The following is a 27,667-nucleotide window of genomic DNA, read 5'->3' on the forward strand; positions in this document are numbered from 1 at the left end:
GAAATGAGAGATTTAGGCAGCAGAGAAATTAGGCTTTCAAACCAAACTGTCCTTTTTCTTTTCTTTTTTTTCAACAAGATTTTTAATCCCATGAGGGTGCTAGTGTATGAAAGGACCTAAAATTAGACAAAAAATAATGAGGAAGTTTCCCTATGCCAATTTCAGTGTGGCAATCGCAGTGTAAATCTCAGTCACAGCAGTTCAGAATGAAAACAAATCCTGATCGCACACTTCCAAAACAACTTTGACCTTTCTTAGCCAGCCCGGACTTTTTAAAGTCTTGTATGACCTTGTGTGTGTGTTTGTGTGCGTTTGTGCGAGTACAGACTGGCAGCTCGAGATGAAAGTCTTGCACTTCACTTAGAACCACGGCGGACGGTTGCAGCCTGGCTGGAATCAGATCGCTGGCGCGGCGCCCTGCTCCTCTCAAAGCAAAACAAAGACAAAACCACGCGCAGATAAAGGAAGGCTTCCCCCAGTGAAGCAGAGCTCACGGCGCTGCTGTGCTTCCAATGCTGAAGCCTCCTTTAAGCCAAATTAATTCAGACCTATGTCCTACTCTCTAGGAAATATTGCTCAATTAGACTCTCCATTCAATTAGGAAATGCTTTGTCATGTTCAAAAACAGGCATCTACACACGAGCGCTCACACAAGGTCACAGCTTTTCATGGCAATGTGCCTCACTGGTTTAAAGCTATTTTAATGGCTGTGTTTTTGTGTCCCTACAGAGCGCCTGCAGCTATTCCAGAGTCTGGGCGTCCCGCTGTACTGGATTCAGCTCTCCGTACGGCAGGTGTTGTTTAAGAGGCGGGCCAGCTTGACTGATTATTGGCCCTTATCTCCCCCCATAGCACCCCCATAGCACCTCACCCCACACCTGGCTGTTGCTCCGGCCCCTTTGAGGTCATCTCCGCACCAAGGCTGGCAATGTCCAGAGCCCAGAGCCCCCCTCCCCCGGCCGAAATGTCCAGCGGTCCTGTGGCTGAGAGCTGGTGTTATACACAGGTGAGGAAGGGAGCGCTTGTTTTTCCTCAGCATGAAAAAGGAGCACATTGCTGCATGGAGAGCAAAACTCACTCTGACAGTCAATATCTTTTTGTGTTCTTTCAGTTTTTTTTGCTTAATGTTCAAAGAATCTGACTGTCAGTGTGAGTTAGATATTTCTTTGCTCTGTGGACATGGTTGCTACGTTTGAAAGTAAGCCTGTCTATCAAGACAGAAGAAGTTAACTTTAAATATACTTCAGTAATCTTTAAAGCTTCCTATGTTATGTGACTGGTCAATGAGCAGTTGAATGGAAGATCCATGCCTGGATTTTATCCAGTAACTGTGTTTTCCTGACTCAATTTGATAAGCCTACTTTGTTTCCCATAAAAATTGGTGTCATTTTAGCTTTGTTTAAAGATTATACCTATACTGTAAAATTGTGTTTGTTTCAGTCATTGCAGAAGAGGCTTTGCTAGTTCAGACATCACTTTTCTGTTAAGAGCCAAGGTAAATAAAGTATGTCATTGATGATGTCTGTTTTTTCATCTCCTCCTGCAAAATTGTTTTTTTTTTCTCTCTTTGTTGCTGCTCTAACAATATCCTTTCTTCTTTCACTCCGTTTGTTGTCAGTGTTTATTAAGATGAAAGGCAGTTTTGATGTGCGGTTTTGAAGTCCAGGCTGACCAAGCACCACTTACCCATGTAGAATAGATATAAATATATAAAGAAATACATTCTGTTACGGCTCTTTCTCTGCCTTTTTCTGCTCAGATCAAAGTGGTGAAGTTCTCCTACATGTGGACCATCAACAACTTCAGCTTCTGTCGTGAGGAGATGGGGGAAGTCATCAAAAGCTCCACTTTCTCCACTGGAGCCAACGACAAACTCAAATGGTTAGTGAAGGCTGGTCATCGTAGCCATCAGATATTGATACAGCTCCAAGAGAGTTGTTGGAGAACGTTTTCCTCCAGCAACTCTCCCCAGCATTATCCACTTGTTACATCTTTGAAAGGAACAACATTGTTTTCAAGAGATTAAAGCACCCACTCGCCTGCTTCAGTGGCATCGAGTGTGCCTTCGTCTAGTTCGCGTTATCACTGAAGTTTACTTACACATGTGTCTGGAATAATAATTGTTGTGGCACTTTCTCGTGCTTGAATTAAGTCTGGCTGCATCTTCACTTCCTCACTTTGTTAGTGGCTCAGAGCAAAAGATAAAACTATGATACCAGGATAAATGTATATGTGTTCAACATGAATTTAAGTAAATGTAAAGCTAGTTAAGTATTCACACGTATGGATGGAATTGCTTACAACTGCAGTGGCAAGGTGGAATTGGTTCCCATTAATAAACGAAAAAAGACTTGGTACGAGACCTAGAACACGCTGGGGGGATTATTCACAGACCCACCTGCTCTGAGAAAGACCCTGGATTTCCCTGGAGGAGCTGCGTGACGTGGCTGGGGTGAAGAACTTTCACTGAGACCTTTAGTCTCCAATGGACTGATGAGTTGAGTGAACTTCTGCTTATTATGACAACAGATTCACATAAACAGCTATACTGTTTTATTAGGTATACAGTAGGCTATAGGGACACATTTGAATATTGAACAGTGACATAAAATAACATTGTGTCATGTTCCCGGAAGAGCTTTAGGAGAGTAAGGAAACAGATTCTGTATCTCTCACAAAAACATGGCTGAAACCTGAAAGTAATGACTGTAGCCTCGGGTAAAATAACAGACAACAGTGGGTCTGGGATTGATAAACAACCTGCTTGAATTAGAAATGAATAGAGATGTGCATTTTGAAAGAAAACCGAGGCTTTTCTGCAAATACCGCATCAACCTAAGTTGTTTTTGGACATTATACCATTAGTCCACCTCTTCCTGTAAGTGCCTAACTAATACAATCCTCCTGCTTTTTTTTATTATCTTATTTGAGTGAACAGGTTTTCCAGTCATCTGTATCATACCTCACTGTCAGTAGCATTATTGCTTATTTCTGCAATGGTCTCACAGACGCTTGTTAGAGAAATGAGCTCCAGAGTTTACTGCAGGTCAGCCCCACACCTTAAGGCATTACAGCAAGAGAGAGCACAAACTGTAACTATAACAACAATGAAAAGACTTAAAGGGAACGTTAGGACTGTATAACTGCTCAACAACAAGGTATGTGGATTATCTTGATGAATTAGGTCATGATTTCTGGAAAGAGACATTGCCATTGTGCTTTTCAAATATAGGGGCCATATTGTAATTTAGGAGGAAAAATGGGTATTTTTGATTTGACGTGAACTGTCCCTTGTAGGCATTTACAAGTTTGTTTTTTTATGCGATTAGTTTTTACATCAACATATTAACATATAACAGTTGCTTTTGTCATGAGCACTTTAACAAAGAACGCAAATCCTGCGAGGAGAAAACACCAAAGGAGAATAAGCCACTTTTTTTTCTTCTGAGCTGTTGCACCCCGAATAAAGGCATCAACCAATCCTGTTGTGCACGACGGACAAATTCAAAACTTACAACATAGAGGCTGTGTAGCCAATACTAAGACTGCAAACTTAAAAACTGTCTTACTTTCAAGTATGACCAAGGAAGTGAATCCCAGAAATGTTCCATCAGTTCCTTCCTTTCACAATAAAAGCCCTAGGCATATAAACTGTTTACCAGAGGGAACTCAAATTCACTCAGGGCATTTTGCTCAAAGGAAGCCCAATAAAATAGCTCACAGTAGCTTAGACTATACAGCAAAACTCAGACAGACTGCCAGACCTGCTCTGGGTCAATAGGATCCTGGTAGTTGGTCAAATCTATTTTATACCTTTTGTTGAAAAAGCGTTGCAACTTTCATAAATTCAGCTGCTGCCGGTTTGAGTAGCTTTGATTCTAAATGAAAACTGTATGCAGGTGAGTATTTTGTGTTTTCTTGTTGTTTAATTGTCATGCCCCTGGTGTGTTAAGGCCTTAATACTGATGAATTCAAGAGCCTGACAATAATGTAAGACATAGAATCATTAAGGAGTTTATTGCCAGAATGAAACATCTTAAATGTTCAGTCAATGCCATTTTTCTTTCATTATCCAATAGTTTTTTTTATACGGGTCATTGAATTAGGGGAGGAGTAGTTATTAGGCACTTGCCTACTAAATGAATCATACATCACAGATTATATGTATAGATATTGATTTTTTCCCCATCATTGCTGAGAGCTCAATTACATTAAGATTGTTACTGTGTTGCATAAAGTGTTTTGCAACACTTCCAGATGCTTCACATGTTAATAGTTCACATGGCCATGTTTATGTGTTTCGGGTTACTGTTCTAAAACTATATAGCAGCCTGTCTAACAAACAACCCATGTGTTACCATGCACATGGATTCTTGAGTTAAACTGCACTACGTAAACATAAAAAGACTGACTCACCCATAGCATCCATGTACTGAAAATGGCAAATCTTTTAAATATTACATACATATTTCTGTTTTAAACGTTGGATCTGCAGTAGATTTAGGAACATCTATTCACTTTAAGTTCAGAAAGGTTACCTGGAAAGTTGCATCCCAAGTCAGAGGTTCGGGGGTGGAGGTCAATAATTGATGATGTGTTACGGTTTCAGGTTCAATACCGTATTGATACTCATACAGTACAGTAAATATTTATGTTGATACAGCACCAGTATTGAAGTGTGTCCTTCTTTCCTGTGGAGGCTTGTGAAATGTTCTGCTTTTCCAGATTACTGCTGTTTGATATTGAACTATTGGCATACATGTTTATGTTGCTGTGTTTTTTGTTAGAAAGGCTCACACTCTTTGGTCCACCATGTTTCATCTCAGTATAAAAATCTGTGCTGCTGGAAGCTTTTCAATATGGAGTGAACAGAGTTTTGATTCCAGCTTTGTAAAAAAAAAAAAAAAAACACCTTGTTTGATACTGTCTTTCCACTTCACTTAAACATATATAATGATTATCTTACATGGTTTCATGCTATGAACAGCAGCGTGTAGTGCAAAATCAATACCATCAAACCATCACCACAAGTGAAGGGTTGTGGATGAAATCAATAGATGTGATTGTGAAGCCAAGGATGGCACAATTTCAACAGCTTTTACAGAATCAAGCCAGAGTGCCGTTACTGATAGAACCATTCTATTATTGCAATGATAACAAAAGCATTCCATGAATCAAAGCATCACTTCACCTCTTAGCTTTATCTTTCTGATCTGTTTGTTTCTTTCGTTTCCTACCTCCAGGTGTTTGCGCGTGAACCCTAAAGGTCTGGATGAGGAGAGTAAAGACTATCTTTCACTTTACTTGCTCTTAGTCAGCTGCCCAAAAAGTGAAGTGCGCGCCAAGTTCAAGTTTTCTATCCTCAACGCCAAGGGAGAAGAGACCAAAGCCATGGGTAAGTGTGACCAAAAACAAGTGATACTGAGCTGCACTCTGGAACACAAGTCTTCATTTTCTTTAATTGTCCACCACTTGTATATTTTCCTAATTTGTCTTGGTGTTAATAACTGAAAATACACTTTAGGCCCAACCTGCATATTAGTATGTTCAGCAGAAAACGGAGGATATCTTAAAGTTTGAAAGGTTTGAAATTAAAAACTCCTGTCACACCTGTGTCTTTGGGGCACTGAAACTTGTAAATGCGGAAGGTGAGGAGTGTGTCTAATACTCCAAGTGTGTCTAATAACGTGAGGTATTGATTGCCATATGGGTTTGTGTAATCACTGCCAGTTGGTTTCATTTCGAGTAAATATATAATTCAAAGTGGTGTGGAGCAATTTTGATTTTAATTAAAAAAGACCCAACCTTTTTAGAAGTCTTCGTCCGCCTCTCCCCCCGTTGATGAATTGGAAATGAATGTGCCTCCAATTCCTGCTTTTTTTTTTTAATTAGGTTATGTTATGGGGAGGAAAAGCAAACTTGTGTGGAATTGAATTAGTGAGGGCCAGATGTGACCGCTTCCTGGTTATCAGGCTTTCTGGCTGCCTCCCTCTCTCCCAGTGCCCCGCAGCGTGCTGTACAGGAAGCGAGGAGGGGAGGGTGGTTTCGGGTGGGAGGTGGGGAGAGGAGACGAGAGGTGGGAGGCGGAAGTGTGTTTAAATCGGAGGCGTATGCACTGAAACTGTGTACAACCCCCTGCGGTGCAGGTTGTGTAGAAAGGGAAATCATTTTTCCTGCTGAGAAACATTACCCCACGTGAACCTGACACCCCCACCCGCTCCTGTGTACTTTCAGTCCCTCATTTGCTCTCTGAGACCTCTCTCTCCTTTCTTTCCCCATTCGCCATATCACTTTCTTTTTCTTTTATCCTTCTTTTATTCAACATCTGCCCTGTAATGTTGGACTACCGCCTCTTAACTCTCAGCGACAGGCTAACGAAAAACTGAGCCTACTGCGGTTATCGTCTTTAAAGCTTTGTCTCCTGGCTATAATCCTGTATGCTGGTGGCTACGTGGCGTCGTAGAGAGGATTTGCCTGTGGTGTGTGTAATAAACAGATCTTTTAGGTGTGGGTCTTTACTGCTTGGCCATTTCGCGAGCACTGCTCTCTTAAATGACCCCAGAAAAGCCTGAATGCGAAGAATACGGGGTGAAGTGAAGAGGATCTCATTTTCCTCTGCTCCTCTCTTTCGTGTCTCAAGGGGCTTTCTCCTATAAATGGTGTGCTCTATGGTGCACACCCCATCCCATTCTTGCCATATGCCCTCCTCCAATCTTCCCACTATCCCCCTGGGGAGACCCGGGCCCTCATCTTCGCTCGCCCTGTCACAGGAGAAAATTACCCAACTGCCACCATATTTGTGACAGTTAAGTGAGCGCTCCGTCTAAGAATGTGGCAGTAAAGATTGCTCTATCGGTTCTGGATCATTTAGAATCCAATTTAATCCAAGCCTCTAGCAAAAAGAGTCCAAATAAAAACAAAGTGCCTTAATTAAGCAAGCTGGGTGTCTGTGTGGACTGTTTATGTGGCAGATCACTGTTTTTGGTCTTCTTATACACTTTGTCCCTGTGAAGACAATTTCAATATTAGGTCTAGTACTTTACTGGTACAGGAGTAATAATAATAATAATAATAATAATAATAATAATAATAATAATAATAATAATTATTGATTGTACTTGTATAGCGCTTTTCTAGTCTTCCGACCACTCAAAGCGCTTTGACATTACCAATCAATCACCCATTCACACCCATTCATACACTGATGACAGGAGCCACCATGCAAGGTGCCACCTGCACATCAGAACCCTAACTAACATTCATACACATACATACACACACCACAGGAACAGCCTGCGGGAGCAATTTGGGGTTAAGTGTCTTGCCCAAGGACACACCGGCATGGACTGCCGGAGCCAGGGATCGAACCGCCGCAGTAGAGTAGTTAGGTAGAAGATTGAGTGGATTATCAGGTTTGAAATGTTTAGTGAGAACACTGTATTGAAATAAAGCAGAGTAACATTGCTATCAAAGGCAAATGACAAAATCCTACTGAAGGAAATTCTCAGTGCTGAGCTGAAGATTGTGTTTGACGTGTCTGTTTGAAATTCCATCTCTTGAAGCTTTTGGATGAAGCAAACTCTCACTCACAAGCAAATCTCTGTCACTAATGCAAAAGCATCGGCCATACACTCATTGTTTAGTTTTACCCAGTCTCTGAGCGGGCATACATTTTGATTTGCCTTGACAGGCGTGTGTGCATATTCCGAATTAAAGCATCCCTGCAGTACTTAAAGGAGGAGGGATGAGAGCGGTCCAGGATTTGAATGCTGTACTATGAAGGCAGAATTTGACTAGAAAGCTTGACATTATCTGATGAAACACCACATCCGCATCAGTCAGCCCTTGAGCCCCCCACTGGAGAGTGTGTGTCTGCGTCTGGATCCTCTGATGGTCCCTACTTGCTAATGGAGATGGATTCAGGCAACAGCGGTGGCCCACCAGCCCCCCCCCCCCTCACACTGTACTCTCCCGTAGTCTTGACTCGGCCACATCATTTCTCTCCCTGGCTTAATGTGCTGGTTCTCTCCTCTGAGGCTGCTGGTGGGTTGTAACTTGTCTCCTCCTCCTTTTTCGCCAGAGAAAATCATCTGCCCTCCTGCAGACTCCTGCTCTGACAACTCTGAGAGGAGAGATGGAAAGTTCTCATCCTTTGCCGCAAGCTGTTTTGTATTCAAATAGCCTCCTTGTTAACTCCCCCTCTACAGACACTGGTATTGTTGTTTTGTAGCCAAAGGCTAAGTGAGCTTATTTGAGTAGAGTCGAGTTGCTGTGGGCTACTTCTATATTTTCTAGCTGGAGATTCAGTGTGTGTATCTTTTTTTTTTTTTTTTTTTTTTTTTTTTTTTTTTGTTTCAGTTAATTGAAGCCCTGTGTGTGAGCTTGTCTGAGCCCGTTGCCCTCAGTTACTGATGGAGGTGATCAGGCATTCTGTGTGGGTGAGTGGAGCACGGCTAATGGAGGAGAAGCTATTGGTCAGTCTTTACATAATCAGATGGTATTGACATTGGAAGAAAGGATGTCGATAGACATGTTTGTTCTGACACTAGTTTATAGAGCTCAGTCGTCAATTGAGATTAGATTTTCTTCTGGGAAAACTGTGTCATGTTTATATCTGTATCAGTCTGCTTTATGCAGTGTATAGAGGGAATTAAGTTTTATATCAGATTTCTCAACTCTGTTACTGGTGAGATAAATACAAACATGTATAGACTGCTCAGTTAATGGACGTGCTCATCGCCCTTTCACGTCAATTTGTTTTGAGAGATTGGGAAACGGTTGTGAGCGTGCTCTGTATGCTCTGAATCTGTATTGTGAATACTGGTTAGTGAAGGGATTTTTGCTAAAGTCGAATGTGTGAAAGAGAAGGCCAGAAGAGCGACAGACACGGAGAGAGATGTTGACTCTGGCTGCTTTATCGTCTGTTATTTTTTTCTCAACATGCCAGCTCGTCTTCTGGCGACCTTCTTCGCTCTGTGTGCCAACCGTGCCCTTGAGCCCTCCGCCTGAATATGGATGCCCCTCGCTCACTTAAACACCATGGCGTTGCTCCCGCTTTCCTCGTCGTCTGTCTCCAGCTCAGACCTCATTTTTTTCACCTTCTCCATCACATTCGGTATTTTCTTGGCAGGGTGAGAAACTTCACCCTTCGATGCGGGAGTATTATCACAGTGCATCATGTCCTACAAGGTACATGTCTAACTTGTCGGGTTGGTTTTTCACACAAATTCCATAACAATTATCAAGTTTGCTGTGACACAAAACGCAAACCTCCTATTTGCACTTGTTAATCTTTCTACCAGACATTTTCACCGCTCACACTTTTCCCATTTGGTATCTCAGTTTTGATGACCCCCGTCCACCACTGTCCAGCTCTGTTTGGTATTCTGGCAGTGGGTGCACTCGCTCCACCTTGGCCAACTCACTGAAAGAGTAAGCACCAGCCATCTGACCTGCAGTTGATTCTCTGCCAGTGCTGGTTTCTGATGCCCCACTAGAAATGGCAGAATGGCATTAGCTGAGCTCAGCACACACACACACACACACACACACACACACACACACACACACACACACACACACACACACACACACACACACACACACACACACACACACACACACACACACTCTCATCATCTGTGCTTGTATTCATGTGCACATTCACACACACACACACACACACACGCTGACACACACAGGCACCTCGCTGTCACGGACACACACCGAAAAAGTCACACCTCTATCTTTCTTTCCCTCTTCCACTAGTCTGCTGGAGCTTCTTTTAGCACTCCCTCTCACCTCTCCTCACCCCTTCCTCTTGGCTTGCTCCCCCCCCTGTCTCACTCTCCTGCCAACCTCTCTTCCTCACACCCTAGTTCAGCTTTAGATACTGCCACTGGGGAAGTCCTCACTCATCACTGCTAGTCTTGTTTCATACCCAAATAACACAACTTCACAAGGAGAGTCTGTGCCTTGGGACATCTGGGTCTCACATGATAGAAGTTATCAAACATGTTTAAAGGACATGAAAGTGTGGCTGAAAGTCAGCAGAGAAAAGCGTTTCTTCAGACACTTGAGAGGGATCCAGGTACTGTAACACTGTGTCTACCCAGCTGCAAGCAGTACAGTGTAGCGAGGCCACAGAAGTTTGACTCTCTTTTCAAACCTGCTCAGCTTCGGTTGAAAGATCTTTGGACTACAAAACACAGTCTTTTTTTCAAAAACACTGACACGCTCCCTCCGTTTCACTCAGTTGCAGAGCAATGAATAAAGTAGAGTGCTGTGAAAAGTCAGAATGCAAGGATTTGTAATTTTTGTGCTTGCGTGCTTATGCATATGTGTGTGTTTTATGCTGATTTCTGTCAGTGTCTCTGCGTACACAGTCTCTAGAGGCAGGGGATTACAGTGGAGTACCGCTTGCATGAGCAGTTGTGGGAATAACTGCATATGCACTGCACTCCTCCACCAATCCCCTCTTAGGCTGCCTGCTCCCTCCGATCCAAACAGACGATTTGACACGGGATCTTACAGCAGCATTGACACTCCATCTTAGTGCTTCCCACTGTGATCTGTCAGCAGATCTCCTGTTGGGATCTCTCTGCCTGAAGACAAATCTGTTTGAGCCACCGGGGCTAAACACGTTAGTCTTCACACACGGCAGATCAACATGTGAGGTGATGACCTCTTGGTATGTGGTGACTTTGCAGCTTACAGCCTGTTTCAGTCGAATTTGTAAGGAGTATTTCACCACGTCATGCCCTTTAACAGGGTCTGAAGATGACTCAGAGGTTTTTTTTTATGATTTTACATCATCTGGCTTTAACACATGAGATGAATCTGGAGAATGTACATGGATATAGGTTGTTTGCATGTCCAGCAGTCAAGTCATAACTGTCATAAATGATAAGCAGGAGGCCTTAAAAAAAGGGTATTTTGGTTAGCATTAAGGCAGTTCAAACAGGCACAGGGTCTATACAGTTTTCATTTTGACCTTTTTTCGGCTGCACATTGTCTTCCATTTTTTATAGTCTCAAATTGTACACCCCTTTTTTCATCCCTTTGGGGATATGATAACATTTGCATAAAGATAATCCTCATGTACATGTTGAATACGTCCCTTGCAAATCCCAGCCTTACTACCCTCCTAATGCTCCCTTTTGGGTTTGCATGTATTATTCATGCACAAATGCTCCTTTACATATATGGAGTTAATATATTGTATGTAGACTGGGGATACATCTCTATTTACTGCTGGGCAATACTTTGATATTGTAATAATATTGTGATCTATCTTTTCATGGTTTTAAAGGCTGATTTACAGTAAAGTGATGTAATTTTCTGAACTTATCAGCCTGTTGTAGCTGTTCTATTATATGCCTTTACCCACTTAGTCATTATATCCACATTTTAGATTATTATTTGTCAAAAATCTCATTGTGTGAATATTTTTTGCACCAAAAGTCAACCCTATAATATTGTTCAAATTTCAATATTGAAGTATTTGCTCAAAAATATTGTGATTTGAACGCTATTACACTTCCTCCGCTGGTGATTTAATGTGATTGAATCTTTAGTTTTTTTTTTGCTTTTAATGAATTTACTCCTGGAGTGTGTCTCTGCTCTTTCTCAACACAATCCAATTACCCAGATGCATGTTGACATCATGTGTACGGCATGCTGATGACACCTTCCAAAGAAATGAAAGTACTTCATGAGTGAATTGGTTTCAATCGTTTCATGCCATTTACGCCTTAATAGGACAGGATGCATAATAACAGATATATACAGCCTTAAGTTAGTGCATGTCTATCCTGATAGGATTGGACAAAGATGTCTCCATACACAGAAACGGTCTGAAGCAGAACACAGACAGAAATCCCAGAGCACTGCCTGAGGAAGCATTTTCGACTCATTAACAAAATGGCGGATGATGTAATTTCTCCAAAGAATGGTGTTACATCCCTCCAACAGAGCTCCAGTGACTTGTTTCCTTTTTATCGTCAATTAGCTTTAATTTGCTGTGATCTCTGCAGCAGTCATAGTCCACAGTCATTATCTTTTGACCTTGTATGTGAGCATTTGTGACTGTTGGGTGACTGTAGATAGCTGTGACCGCCCCCACAGTGTGACTATTGTACACACAAGAACTCCAGCACCTTTTCCTGTGTCTTTGTAGTGCAACCGAGTGTTACAAAATCCTTCCTGCCACTGTCAGAGATAATTGGCACTCCATAAACACATGATAATTGGACTGCTTTGATCCCTGCAATTTCTCACTTCTTGGCTAAAGAGGCACAGCAGTTCTGTCTCATGTTTACCACTCGTCTTTATGTGGCGGCGAGAGGATACAGTGAGTGAAAGAGAGAGAGATTCTCTTTTCTTCTGAAGTGTTAAAAGCTCCCTGCAGGCAATACTTCCTGCACCCAGCCTCTTTCGCCATTGTTTCTCTGCTGCTTATGGCCATGACTCATAACTAACTTTCTCTTTCGCACACACATTCACACACGCAGAGCTTAATCATGTTGTGAAAGTCTCCAAATAATCTTGTTTGTCCGTGTGTTTTTTTCTTTGGTTTTCCAGAGAGCCAGAGAGCGTACCGCTTTGTCCAGGGGAAAGACTGGGGCTTCAAAAAGTTCATAAGGAGGGACTTCCTTCTGGACGAGGCCAACGGTCTGCTGCCTGATGACAAATTAACACTGTTCTGTGAGGTGAGGGCTGAGACTGTTTATCTGAACTCAGATGATTTGTTACACAGAGTTACACTGTCTTCATTTCACACTGTCTTCAAAATCATACCCAAAGAAATTCATATTACTGAGAGCATATTCGAAAAATGAGCATCCTGATTATATTGCTAGATGCAAAATGAATATTCATATTTCAACATTGCCAGACAAACACAGGCTTTTGTGATTAACTTTTAAACAAAACTGTGTTAGGAGAACTACTTGGAATTCCCTTAAAATATATAATTTTAATAGAACCTAAAAATAAGTCCTGTTGTTGAAATATCTAAGTGTATTGTTTGTATTGGTGCTTTTGCCTAGAAGGGCTCACAACTGTAATTCCTGTCTCACTCATCTTTTTATTCAACACTACAGCTCATTGTATGTCCCTGTTAGTGAATAATGTATGTTTTTATTGGTGCTACATAGCCTCTGGGTTTAGAGCTCTCTCTCATCACCAACATACAAGCTGATTGTCATTCAGCCGGCATGGTGGCTTGGCTCCGATTCCTCTGATCCAAAGCCGGCTGCTGCTCCTCATTGAAAATTCCCTTGTTGTTTCCCAGCTGTAACACAGGGGGCAGCAGAGGTCAACTGTCCTCTCTGTCGTCCCCCTCTGCTCCCCTTAATGGATCCAGGGAGCAGAGAAGAGGTTAAACTTTCCGGATATGTTAATGTCTTAGTTGTAATGCATGCACCCATAAATGTTTAAAAAGCATGGCAGTGGCTGTTTAAAACAATTCTAATTAACCCTGCGGGTATGGAGGAGTGCATGTCTTGAAGTTTTCCCTTTTTGTAGCGGAGCAATGTGCAAGTCTGTTTAAAGTGTTTCCAAACTGGGCTTATTGACAGAGGGGAAGGAGGGGCAGTGCTGCTTCAGAGCCATGTGGGATGGTGGGGGGTAGAGATGTGTGTGTGTGTGTGTGTGTGTGTGTGTGCGTGTGTGTGTGTGTGTGTGTGTGTGTGTGTGTTATGCATATATTGTGTGTGTTTGTGCAGGCGTGTCTTGTTGGGACGTAATTCTAAGGATGAGACTTTTTTGGGGGAGAGAATGAGCTGGAAGAGAGCGGGATAAGTTACCTTGAAGAGTCCTCACTCTCTGAATGCTTCCACTCTCCTGAAGGGGAGGAAGTGGGGTTGCTGGTTCTAGTCCTCCGTGGCCACTCCCCCCCGTTAAGATCTGTTGTAATTAGCCAACTCTGCTGATAAACAAGCAAAGCAATGCAAAACCTGATTTATGGAACACATTCGATATGCAAGGAGAAATCTATGTGGTTAATACAGCTGTTAATAAAAACAAGATTCAATGAGGGCAGAAAGTAGATAAATATAACAGGCGAGGACCATCTGTGTTTTAAGATTTAATAGTAGTCTCATGAGCTACAGCAGTTTTCTCAAACTGTGTGTTGCCTTATAACCTAAACTTTACTATGTTTAACCTGAGAAAAAATTCAGCAGAATGACCCCAGATGACCTGAGAGGTCTACAGAGTTTCCTAAAGCAAGTCAGAGACTTGATATATGCACAGCAGTATTTTAATTCTAAATTGTGTGTGTTTGTGTGTGTTTTAGGGGGAAAAAGGCAGTCTGGAAGTGGGATGTTGTGTGCAGTAAACGATAAGATTGCCAATACTGAGGTCTGGTAGCGTTGTCGACCAACATGCGAGCAGGATGGTTGGTGGAGTCGAGTTTTGGGTGGATGCTGGTGAGAAAGTGCAGAACGGGTGTTTGAATCTCTTTTGCTGGTCTCTTTCCATGTGCGAGTGAAGCCCAGTGTTTAACGTCAGAGACCTGGCTCCGCTTTCGTCCAGATGGTCTCGTCCTGCATCTGAGAGAGCCCCATCGCCCGGGAGCCCAGCTCTCTCCCTCTTCTCTCTTCTCTCATCCCCCTCCACTTCCTCTTTTTCCCCTCCATCTTATCTCTCATTCAAGCCCCATCTCCTCCTCCTCTTCTCCCTTTTCCTTTCATCTCTGACTGCCTCCCACTTTGAGCATCACAGATTCTTACTTTTTTCTCCTCTCTCACTCTACCTTCACCTCTCCCCTGTGCCCCTTTTCTCCCCCCTCTGCTCAGCCTCCTGACTTTTTCTTCCTCCCTCTTTGCCCTCCCTCATCTCTTGTCTTTCTTCCTCTTTTACTCCATGTACTAGCGTGTCAAAGAAAACGGAAAGGCTACGAGGAGAGGCCAGATCACTGTTGCGGAGGAACACTGGCTCAATGGCTCCTCCTGACCCTTTGGTCCCTGCGCTCGATTCGTCCACCTCTGGAGACATTAGTAATTCAAATGCAGCACAGGGAATCTGACTTTATGTCACATCGGAGAGGGACTGAACAACACCAGCCGCTGTTCTCTCACTTTTTGTCTCCATCTCTCTCTCCCTCTTTCTCTTTCTCCAAAGTGCTGCAGACACCTGCAGGTATTTAATGAGGAGATAGCTCCCATTAAAGGTGCCGCGTAGGCTGTCAAAAGAGAGCGTGAGGGACAGAGGGAGATAACAGAGGAGGGGACGGAGACATAGTGAGAAGAGATTGAAGAATAGGCCTTCTAAGGAAAAAGTGGGCACGCTTGGTGGCATCGAGCCAACTGGGGTGAAGAACAGAGAGGAAAAATAAAAGATGAAGGGCCAAGATGGTGTGGACTGGATTCAGTTACAGGGAGAATGTTTTTATGTGGATGAGACCTGTTTTTACCTTCTTTTCTCATTCCTCCTCTAATGAGACACAGAGGTAAAAGAGGTTAAATCATTTCTCTCTTTACCTCTCCTCTGTCTTTCCCTGTCAGCACCGCAGGTAACCTCTTGCTCTAAGGTCAGATCGTTGCTCTCTATAGCTGTTCATGCTATAGATAATGCAGATGCTCTGAGAGTTTTAAGAGTAACACCAGAACGGAAAATCTTTACAACTTTGTGCGGCCGTGATTTGCCCGCAGACAGAGTCGTGTGGCCTGATTCTGTAAGGGTTACTACACTGGAAGTCAGTTTTGACTGACTAAAGGAAAAAGAAGTGGTTGTTTTGGAAAGAAGAAGTTGATGGCAAAAACTTATCTGTCAGTCATGTTAAATTGGCTGCTGAAACACACACCAGTCCACCTTTAGTCAGCCAGAAATAGAGCAAGTAGAGTCTGAGCACTACTGCTGCAGGACACATTTGGTTTATTTCTCAGAGGACACCGTCTCCTCCTCCCCAGTCGACTGTGGCAACATGGCGGATAACCCTGATAATCTCCTTACACACCATACAGACACAACATACTCTATCAATCATTACTCTGCACTTGTTTCAGACCTTAGAAATAAAATAGGAGTAGAACGTACATGCCCATTGAAAATTAACGTGGCAGGGTTGTCAGAGCGGCGGCCATTTTTATGAGCACCGTAGCCATTGCGACTGTTGTAGTGCGCTCACTACCGTGTAAACTAAACTGACTTACGGCATGTCGCATTCTCACTGAGGTGAGGTTTTGAAGTAAAGCTGAAAACAAGCAGTGGAGTAGTAGCCTTGCAAAGCGTAGCGAGACAGTTTGTATGAGTAAAATTAAACAACATCATGCATAGCTAGTTAGCTAGCTTGCTTATACCGCCATGGTTGTATGCTACACCGGTTACAGAAAATGAGCCATACAGCGGGGCTAGGTCTAACGTACTCGCTCTAACTTTATTTAGAATAATTTGGTTTATTACAATTCGATATAGGAAGTCAGATTTTGCATTCCTCAAAACCGTATAGACAGATTTAATGTGGGCATATTGGAAGATAAATGAATACAACAGGAATTTTTACAATTACTATAATTTATGAATGTACAAAACATACAATTAATATGCTCTCCTAACATAGTAATTTAACCCTGCTGATTGTAACCTTCATTCAAACAGAAACAGAATAAAACTCATTAAAACTCTACTTCCAACAATGACTCTGGTTTGGTTGAAATAAACCCTGAATTCACCGAGTTAGATGGGAAAACATGCTGGCTCTACCCTGCTGTCTCTCTCTGCAGTGGCCGGCCTCAGTGCTATTAATAGATTGCTGAAAGAGTCTGTCGCTGCACAACAAAAGTTGGAACAAACTTTTAAATTAATCTTTGTAGATTTAATATGAGTGAAGATTTAGCAACTGTATTGGCAATTTATCTCCTCAAATTTGTTAAGAAACAGATTTTGGCGCACTGCTGAGGTGAAATAACTGAAAGTTTACGAGTATGTTTCCCCTATTTCCAGATTGGGGGAAATGATATGTATCATGCGCATCGGATTGCGGGTGTTTTAGGAGTGGGGAGGAAACGCACATGTATCCTTGAAAACCCTCGTTAGAATTTGTCGGATCCTTGACATTTGAACAGTCCCTTCGACTGGATCCAATGACGTAACATCCATGAAATGCAGCCATTTAAGGATGCTTCATTGATTTTGTGAAACACCCACTGTGTGTGTGAGTGTTTGACCCAGAGGACGACTGGCATGCAGTCGATAGGCGCTGCTATTGTTCTTAGTCATGTAGCCACTATAATAATGCCTTTTTTACTTTAGTACCTTAACAAAGCAGCGTGCATTGACTTGTTTGGGATTTCGTTCCCTTTTTTTGTGGACATGAATTGCCTACCTTTGCTTCAAGATCACCAGTCTTGGGTCACATCGCTGTCAGATCCAAGAAGTGCTTCCTCATTTGTTTTTTTATACCGTTATATTGTTTTGCCAGTATGAACTGATATTATCCTTTTAATATAATTGGAATGATTTTACTGTCTTCCATACAAGTTGCAAGCTCTTGTGAAATTGAGAATTACTGCGTATTTTGTGGATTTAGACGTAAATTAAGTGAGAGAGGGGAGATGACCTTTTTCGGTTTGGGTAAACATCACTGTGAAGTGAGACAGAGTGAAGAGGTTCAGATTTACAAAGGCTTTTGCTCCTGTTTTTAAGGCATAGATGTAACGCATTCTGCCCCAAAAACATGTGCTGTATTTATCAATCAGACACACCGGGAAGACTGGAGTCGCAGTTTGAACGTCCTTTGTGCAAGTGTCTGCAAGGTGCACCTCTCTACTCATTGCATATGCATTTCAGGGAGGATCACACACATCTTAGGAGGAACATGTTAACAGAGGATGATTATGTTTTCTCCTGGATTTGCTGAGGTCACGCTATTTTCGACTGATAATTCTCTGCCTCTGAAAAAGAGGCGTAAACACAGCACTGATAGGATTTACAAGACCCAAAAGGAAGATTCTTGTGGGAAAGATATAGGCTTGTAAATACTAAAAAGTGATTATTAGAAACTAATATGCTTAATATGCTAAAGACCATGATATCATTTTACGAGTAATATTCCGAGTTTTTCTGTATCTTTTTTTATTATCACAGGAAGAGGTTAGCGTGTTAAATGACTCTGCTAGCTACAGCTAGCGACCCACAAGCTGACTGTCAAGTGGGGTTATGTGCACTAGTCTCTAACTTTATGCCCCTTCTATTTTCAAGATGAGGCATTTTACACAAAGACGTTGAACAGGAAGAGAAAAAAGAAGGATATTGACAATGAACACAAGGACAGTTTTAGAGCTTTGAAAAGGTGATTTTCATTTCACCAAAGCTGGAAATTGTTCAACTCAAAACCATTTTTGTAATTTTTTGTGCAGAAAGTACCTTCTTATACACAGTGGTAATTGTAACATGTGAGGAAAAACAAGAGGCAAAAAGCTGTGCCTATGCATATTTATTTAATATCAATGTACTGCACGGTAACCAGGCGTATGCACTCCTGTGTGACCCATACAAGGGTGATGAATGCAAATGTGGAGATCAGCGCCTGCATGTGTAAACTGGAAGAGGAGCCGGTGTTTTCTTCCCGATTGGTTTATCTTCTGCAAATAGCCAATCTTTGATGCAATTTACTGAAAATGCATTTCGACCACGTGGCCACGTCTAGCCCGGTCCGATGTCTTTTCTTTAAGGCTCCTCCAGTGCCTCCCTCCTGAAGCGGGGTGGCAGTGGTAGAATAAATGAGTGGGGTGCTGATGTTCAGCTGTTTCCTCCACTTCCTCATGGTGTTAGTGCGGCTCTCCTCTCCCGTCGGTGGGTAAGCACTTTGCCGGGTGACAGCACCCATCCTTCACAGGGCACTGCCATATGCCGTGCTGCTGTCAGAGGAGACAACTGCAGATGCTCCAGCTGCTTCCTCCCTGCACGCTGAGCACACACACACACACACACACACACACACACACACACACACACACACACACACACACACACACACACACACACACACACACACACACACACACATTACCAGCTCTCTGAGCAGGATAAAGAGGCAGAGGTGGGAGAATGGGGCGAGGGAGAAAGGATGCATATAGAGATTTAGGTTTGGGTAAAAAGGGCAAGACACAAGCAATCTTTCATTCCTGGGAAATGAGGTAAAATATATTGATATAGTTTTGTTTTTGCCTCATCAGAACAGGGAGCAAAAATTGAGAAGGGTAAGACGTTTGGGATCATTTAAAAAGGGGGTCTGGGAGCCCATCAAAGAGATGGGAATATAAATGCTGATGGAGACGGTGAGACAAAGGAAGAAAATCAGTAAACAGAGTGCAAGCTAGATTTTCTTATCTTGCAATGGGATTTTTACCGTGATATCTTGTTGTTTTTTGAGCCACAATGGATCCTTTAATTGATACTGCCTTTGCGACACTTCTGCAGCAGCACCACATCAATGGGTCCTTTATATCCCATCAGAAGCTCTTTGCTTCTCCCAAAGTAAAGATGGCGGGAATTGAACACAAGGCAACTTTTGGCTGCTTATTTATTTGTTTTCTTTGTCCAAACATTTCCTTCAAGCACTTTAGATCGGGCCTCAGAGTCTCAAAGCTATCACTTTAGTGTCTGTGATCTTCCAGCAGAGAAAACAAAAGTACTTAAAACGAGACCCAAATGGCTGGTGCTTACAGACGACATGCAGAGGCTCGTGCTCACTGCCAGCGAGTGAGTGAGTGAGTGAGTGAGTGTGTGTGTGTGTGTGTGTGTGTGTGTGTGTGTGTGTGTGTGTGTGTGCGTGTGCGTGTGTGTGGAAGCTCTATGTCTGAAAGCCTGTGTCTGCCTGTGTATGTGTAAAGGACAGGGTTGGTCAGGCACGCTTGGCTGTAAATCCGGGCGCAGGCCCCGACGCTCGTTCAGCAGCTTGACTTCAAATCATGCATGAAATATGCCTCTGTCTGTGCAGATATACCTAAATACCTCTGTGTCAATGGCAGGCCGGCTCTCCTGTCTGCAGGTGTCATGGACACAGCTGGGTCTCTGCAAACAGCCAACTGAAATGACTGCTCCAACACAAGGAACGGATGAATGGGCACATACAGTGGTGTGATCATGTAAGATTAATAATTCCTTCTTGTTGGTAACCGCAAGTTTCATACCACAGGTGTACTTTACTTCCAAAAGAAGAGCAACTGGTGTATCTGTTTACTTGCCGGCCAAAATACTCATATAGCCGGTTACCTTGCTGAGGAGTTGGAAGTGTGAAGCTTGTCGCCTGCGGCTCATTATATTGTCTTTAGTCTTTGATTTGTACTGTGTGTTGCGTGCTTTTTGTGATGTTCTCTGCTCTTTTCTCTTCCTCCTCCAACTGGGCAGGCTATCTGCCCAGTTTTTCTTCTGTTTTCTTAAAGACAAGCCCCAGAAATACAAAGCATGTGACACGTTTTGCTCCAAAGACAAGACCAAACAGTATCTTGTTAGGACAGCGACTGTAAAATTGTCTTATAGGTTGAATAAGGTGCTTGAAAAACAATTATAACCGCTTTGGATGAAATAAATAGCCTGTTATTAAAATAGGTTCTAGCTATTGTCTTCTGAGGAGAGTGAGTGCAGTGTTTATTTTATTTAATAGTGCTGGGATTTTGGGGATATGTTTGTTTAATGGTGTCATGAACAACTCAGATTCTGCTATCATTCTCAGTCTGAATCAGTCAGTCACCTTTTGCAGCTGCCGAGGGCGGCTAACTCAACTGTCACTGCTCTGAGTGTTTTTGATTTTTGGGGGCAATAACATCTTAAAGTGGGTGGAGAAAACGAATATGAAAGGAAGATGGAGAAAGAGAGCTGCGGAGTGGATCCGTGACATCGAGCCTGTTTACTCTGGCTGGCTGGAGAGTGGATGGAGTCATGCATTATAAAAAGCTGGTGATGAGCTTTGTGCTCAGAGGGTTCAGAGGACAAGTTAAAAGATCACAGAGCTATTAAGCCGTTGTAGTGTGTGTATTTGTCTGGTTTTAATGAAAATACTGGAGTTACTGGTCACTATATCCTTTCTTTCATTTTTCAGCTAATACAAACCCACCTTGTCAAGTCTTATATATTCAGTGTGTGATAAAATATGTTGATTCAGGTTGAGTTGCAATCAAATTTCCACTTAATAACAGATGATGAAGTCCATGATGTATTTCACTGCTGCTCCCCTTCTGTAAAGGGAAATAACATTGTTTTGTTTAATGCATTGGGTTTGTTAATCCCAAGCAACAACATCACAAAGACGAATATGGTCACAGTGCAGGTATAAAACAATAAATGCTAGAAAAGCTAGAAAACAGGTTTCACTCGTATGGAATGCTCCGAGTGTAAAAGCTTTTCATGGCAAATGAGAGTGCCTTTGTTTCATTTACTCTGCCGGTAATGACAAGGGAAAGTTAAGTGTGGAGTAAAATAGTCTAATGCTAACCTGTCATCAACACAGACAGTAGACCTGATACTGAGACAGGCAAAACTGTAGGAAACGGAGTAGGAATTTCAACTTAACATTGGGGAGCAACAGGAGCTAATGAATAGAGGAAAGTCAATTTAAAATAAAATAAAAAAGCAATTGGGCTGCAGCAGGTGCGCAATGGAATTGTATGTGTTTAGCTAATTGTGGAATCAACACACAGGACCGTTATCACGCTAATTATAAACAATTCAAATACGGCAACCGTTCTGGCAATAGCTGATGGACAACCTGGCAGCCATTTCTGAAACTTGCTGTCTGACCCTGTCTCTGCCTGCAGAATTGGATAGATTTCCCCCCTCTCTCATTCTGTCAGTTTTTGTTTGTTTATTTTTTTTTTTTTACATACGTCTGAGGAAAGATCGATCCGTCACAAGAACACATAACTTCTACATAGATTCTAGGAAGTTCATTAGACAAGGTGCTTGTCTGCTAGGGGCTCTCTATTACTTCCCCAATCAAGCAGGTACTTATTTCAATGTTAGTAATAACTAACGTGATTTATATAATGAATACCAGTTTCTGAAAGCTAGTATGGCAATATAATTGCAACCTTTCTGATCTAATATCGCAATAGAATGCTCTTAAGTAGCTTCAATTTGAATGACATGTGTTGGCAGTCATTAAAATGAGTTAACAATTACTATCTTGACAACTGGAAAGAGCTAGTAGAGATATAAACTCATACTAAGTGGCATATAGTTACCCATAGAGTCAGCAGCAATATGGCTCAGAGTACAAGGGAAACAACAACTGTTCCATAAGTTAATGAATTTCACTTGATTAGATATTTCTTTTCTTTTTCAAACTATTTCACGCACGGCCAAACACTGTAAATCCATAAACAAACACATAAACATGCAGAAAAAGATTGATGCTTTATGAATAAATCATCCGGGTACAGAAACTCAATATTAACTCTGCGTTGCCGTGAGGGTTGAGAGGGAGCTTACGACAGATCCATCCTGATGTCTGAGGAACTAACCGGGAGGCGAGCGCTTTAGCAAGTACTTATCCTGGGAACTTAATTACCAAAACAAATGATGGTTGTGGTGATATAGCGGCGATGATTCTTCATTACTATAATTCTTTTTACCCAAGATTTTACATAGAATGTATTTCTGTCATCATCATTGTCATAATTAACACCGCTGGGGAAAAAGTAAAAGTCAAGCTGGTTGGTCAGTTGGGACTAAAGGCCTTTTCACACCTAGTAGGCAAACGGAAAAAAACTAAATAAAAATTTGCCTAAATGCAATTTTTGCATTTACGCCTTTCACACCAAGGCAGACATGAATATCTGCGTTCTATGCATCCTACCAAAAATGTAAGTTCCCCACTGTCACACATTCATCAATTCAAAAGTTGGTTTTACTTTTATAAAAACCAACACTCAACTCTACTGTGTACATTCTGAGCTTCATTGCTCTGGTTTTCATCATTCATGACTGGACTGATTCATATGTAGCCTATGTGTTTATTATTATGTGATACATGGCTTTTAATACAAGATCTAATGGTCAGATTAATACCTCCAGGGCTTCTCAAGCAAAGATAGTGAGATCATATCCCTCCATGCTGTTAATAACATAATTAGGGCTGTAGGCTACCGAATAATTTCAATAGTAGTTCCTAACGTTGACATTCAAATCATTATTATAAATAATTTACAGAAAACATTGCTTGCAATATTCCTACATTTCTCTCTGTCTCACTCATACACAGCAATGTCCTTGGCTCTTTATTTTCTCAGTCCAAATGTCCAAATGTATTGATCAAAGATTGATCTAATCCTTTCCAATATATACATGTTATTTTCAATCAAAATATTGTGCTTAAATCTATGGTGTGTGGTCTGGCTGATCGGATCCCAATGTGAGGTCATTTTGCTCACATTGGGATCCGATCTCAGAGCGTACAGACTCGACAGTTAATGAGTCCTGGTTTGATCTGATGACGACAAAAGACGCATTGAAAAGACAAGTGTAACCACCCCTATGATACTTTCACAAAACTATAATGAACTGATTGCCCTAAACATTTACTTTTATCTAGTTATGTAAGGGTAAATAACCAGATTGTTAAGCCTCTACTTGGTGGTAATGACAGGGCAACAGGACGTGAACAAAATAATATTTAATATAATAGTATAGTCTATTGCATGGACTGACAGCTCATCAAATACTATGACTTCCTATGAAATTTGGTTTAGACTTAATGTCAGGATGAATAGTCATCACTGTGATGATCCCTTAAAGCTTAACTTATCTTTGCCTTATGACAAAATACCTAAAACTCTCTGTGCTGTGTTCTCTACCTGCGTATTTACTGATTTTTATTGAATCTTTGCATGCCACATGCAACAAACTATGATGAACATGGTAGACATACCTATATTGATCATACAGCCTCACAGGTCTGTTAGCCTGGTAGAAAAACTTGTTTTGAAATCAAAAAAATTGATTAATATGTATGTCAATTCATTGAAGGGTCAAGGTTGATTTATTGTCATTGTCCGCTACACAATACAGTTGTAGTCCCATTTATGCTACATGAGAGTTACCTATCATCATAGATTTGGGGTATATTCTTCTATTCTGCAATTGCAAACGCATTTAAATTGGCTACATCTCTGTTCACTCCGCCAGTTTGAGAAGGAGTGTTTGAAGGAGAAAGAGGAGGAGGTTGACAATGACAGAAGATGACAGCTAATGGCGTGAAGACTGTCAGGGCAGCGAGTGTGTCTAAATAACCAGGTGCTGCGATTTAGTTTCCGCCTGGTTAAACAGTGGAATAATTGGTCAAGTTAGCCAGTAATTAGACTAGCTCTGCCACGCTGCATCTGAGAGCTCAGCGACTGCTCTGCCATGCTAATTGGGCTATTTATACCGAAACCCATTGACCAGGCTCACTCGCCTCCCTTCCAATTCACTTTTCAGCACTTGTTTATCTTTTTGGTGTGTACTGAGGACGCAGCACCGCCCCTCCTCACTCCTAAAGCCATTTTTCATTCCAACTTGAGCCGACTGAACTTCTGTCCTCTGTCCTCTGTCACTTTGTCCGTCTGTCCGTCTCTGGTGTTGTTCTTCCCGCTCTTTTCTCCTCCAAACGGCAGCTCCCTTTCTAACATGCCTTCTGTGTGGCTAATCAGTGTTTTATGAATGCCAGTGTGTTTGTGAGCGGGACAGTCTTTCTCCTCATGTGGGTACATATGTGTGTGTTTGTGTGTGTGTGTGTGTGTGAGCTCGAACATTCCTCTGTTTGAGTGTGTCGAGGAGATGGATGTACGTCAGTCAGTCAGACAGAGCTCGAACATTCCTCTGTTTGAGTGTGTTAGGAGATGGATGACGTCAGTCAGTCAGACAGACCTGCATCCCCCTGGAGTGTGATTAATAGAGCCAGCTGTGGAAACCAGACTGTCACACACACACACACACACACACACACACACACACACACACACACACACACACACACACACACACACACACACACACACACACACAGATTCACACTCATATACACACACATAGTGAATGCTCTATTCTTCAGAAAAGTCACATTTTCTTTTCACGGGGTCCCTGTCATTTCTCTGCAAGAAATGAGCTGCTGCTTATAAGTGGCCATCTCCAACTGTAGATCCGTCCAATAGCAACCCCCTTCACTCTTTATGTGTGTAGGCCTCTTCTCTTTTTGGTATCTGCACCTGTATTCTCTCTACATTTTATAATCCCTATGTACTCTCTCTCTCTCTCTCTCTCTCTCACACTCCCTCTCTCCTCCTTTTCTTACCCTATTTTTCTGTTTTATTATCCTTCCTTCTGTCTCTCTGTCTTTCTGTCCCCTTCAGGCTAACTCTAAAGCCTCCATCAGCAGCAAACAAGGCTCCTTGACATTCAATTTCCTGCTTGCCACGCACTTGTCTATTGTATGTGCTTCTCCTCCTTTTCTAGGACTCTTTTTGTGCGAGTTGAATAGGTGGATGGATGCGCTATTGGCGAATAGGCGGGCAGTTGGGCGGATGGGGATGGATGAGGAGGGATGTTTTTTTTGTGGGTTTTTTTGGGTGTCAGCCTCCCTGAAGCTTTAATAGCAAGGTCACTTTGTGGGGGTTTTCTTGAACAGTTTACTGAATGTGTTTAGAAGCTGTCAGCAATGAAGACAGAGAACAAAGATCATCAGAACAAGATTGTTGTTAACCAATAAGACAGTTTTATAATTCAATATTTATTATTGTAATGTGCTGGATAATGAAAAAACATCATTAGATAATTGTGTATCAAAATGCCTATATTATGTAATGGTATACGGGGGCTTGACGTGATAAAAACACTTTAAGTTGATGGAAAACATATAAATGTTTGTGAAGTTTCTTTAATAAGTTTCTGTTTAGAGGGTGCCATCTACACATTGACACTAATTAAAGAAGGCTGCGCTATTATAAATCAGATGTTTTATTAAGTTATAATCATTATATTGTCAATGTCATTATGTTTCAACTTGTTCCGACAACATGGTATTGACTGGCAATATTCTACTGTAGGCTACATTTGACATTTTGGAAAAAGAATTGATCATTTAATAGTCATGGTTAATCATTTTTTATACAACTCATTCATAATAATTAAAGGCGTGGCCGCTTTGAGTGCCAGGTATGTGCTGTCTCGCTTGCTGCTTTGCTGTGTCGCTCTGGCCGCCTCAGCTCCACCGACCATCTACCTCTTTGCACATTTTTGGATTAAAGGGGGGTTGGGCTGTGTTGTCACTACCAAGATGGAAATGAAAATTCTTGATTATTGCTGTTGTCTACAAATTATCGACTTTAGCATTCTAAAGCATCCTACCCTCTGCCCCTCCTCCTAATAAATTGTCTGCCCCCACCCACTTGCACATCCTAACCCCTTAACCGCCAGCACAGTTAGCCAGGACTTTTTCTTTTTTGTTATTGCCCCAGCTAATCATCTACCCCCTGTTGATCAGCCAGTTGATTTCAATTTAATCTGTTTGGCTACTTTTGACTCAGTGGCTCCAAGTACTTTTGGCACCAACCGATCTAATAAAAGCTCTCCTTGGCTGAATGAACGTATTCGTAGGCTTAGAGAAGGGCTCTGAAAAATTTAGCACAATTGAAAATCCAATAAATTAGAGGTGTTAAACCAAATTTTTAAAGGTTGCAGATAGATTCTAAAAATCCTATTTAGGAATATTAACTGTGTCTTGGTGCCCCTAACAGCTCTGACAGGCATGCTTCTCCTGAACTCCCAAATGTTTTAACCAATTTTAAAGACAATGTCTATTTGAACAGATCAATGTTCAACAGCAGTCAAACGCTTGTAGGAGCTATTAAATCTAGGGGACAAATAGGGCCCACCCAAGTCCATCGGTTGGATACATCTCGTCCTTCAACCAAATGTCCTTAGAAACTCTGCAGAAAATAATCAATGTGTAATTTAAATCACCCCTTAAAACACACTTGCACCTGTTCAACACATACTTATTGTTTTTATTAACTGGGAGAGTTATTTAGTCAGTTCAAGAATTAGAAGTACTCCAACAGTCCATCGTCTGACATTGTTATGAAATAAAATACTTCAAGTACCTTAGGTACAACAGACCCACTTAAATACTCTATTGATGCTAGCCATCAAGGACTACTTTACTATATTATTTCTCTTTCGCCTGAAGTTAGTGTGCTTATATTTATCAGACTGTTTTATCATGAATTGTAATATGCTAAATAACTTTCCAAATGATACCTAACTAACTATATTGCAAGCAGGGCTATGGGGAACTACCTGGTATTTGATTAGATGACACAGCAAGCAGGTAAAAACCCAAACTGTCAGAAATGACTCAGTAATTAGTGTGTGTGTGAGAATGTGTGTTTCTGCTTATGAGCCTGCTAGTTTGTGTGTGTGCGTGTGTGTGTGTGTGTGTGTGTGTGTGTGTGTGTGTGTGTGTGTCTGTGTGTGTTTGCAGGGAGTCCTGTTGAGAGATAAATGAGTCTGGTTGACATTGTCTGGAACAGGTGGTGAAGTCAGCAGGGAAGACAACTCTCATGCACACACACACACACACACACACACACACACACACACACACACACACACACACACACACACACACACACACACACACACACACACACACACACACAGCTCACACACCCAGTTTGACTACAATGCT

General features: G+C 41.9%; 1 protein-coding gene across 1 annotated transcript in view; it reads left to right on the forward strand.

Annotated features, from left to right (window-relative positions):
* Window positions 1-27,667, forward strand: part of spop (speckle type BTB/POZ protein) — a 77,696-nt gene that overhangs the window by 35,350 nt on the left and 14,679 nt on the right. The window contains exons 3-6 of the mRNA XM_054607040.1: window positions 730-1,006; window positions 1,760-1,881; window positions 5,244-5,395; window positions 12,583-12,710. Coding sequence (XP_054463015.1) covers window positions 929-1,006; window positions 1,760-1,881; window positions 5,244-5,395; window positions 12,583-12,710 — 480 coding nt within the window. The 5' untranslated portion in view covers window positions 730-928. The remainder of the gene's footprint in view (window positions 1-729; window positions 1,007-1,759; window positions 1,882-5,243; window positions 5,396-12,582; window positions 12,711-27,667) is intronic.

The sequence above is a fragment of the Anoplopoma fimbria genome, chromosome 11 (assembly GCF_027596085.1).
Source record: "Anoplopoma fimbria isolate UVic2021 breed Golden Eagle Sablefish chromosome 11, Afim_UVic_2022, whole genome shotgun sequence".
Lineage (NCBI taxonomy): Eukaryota > Metazoa > Chordata > Actinopteri > Perciformes > Anoplopomatidae > Anoplopoma > Anoplopoma fimbria.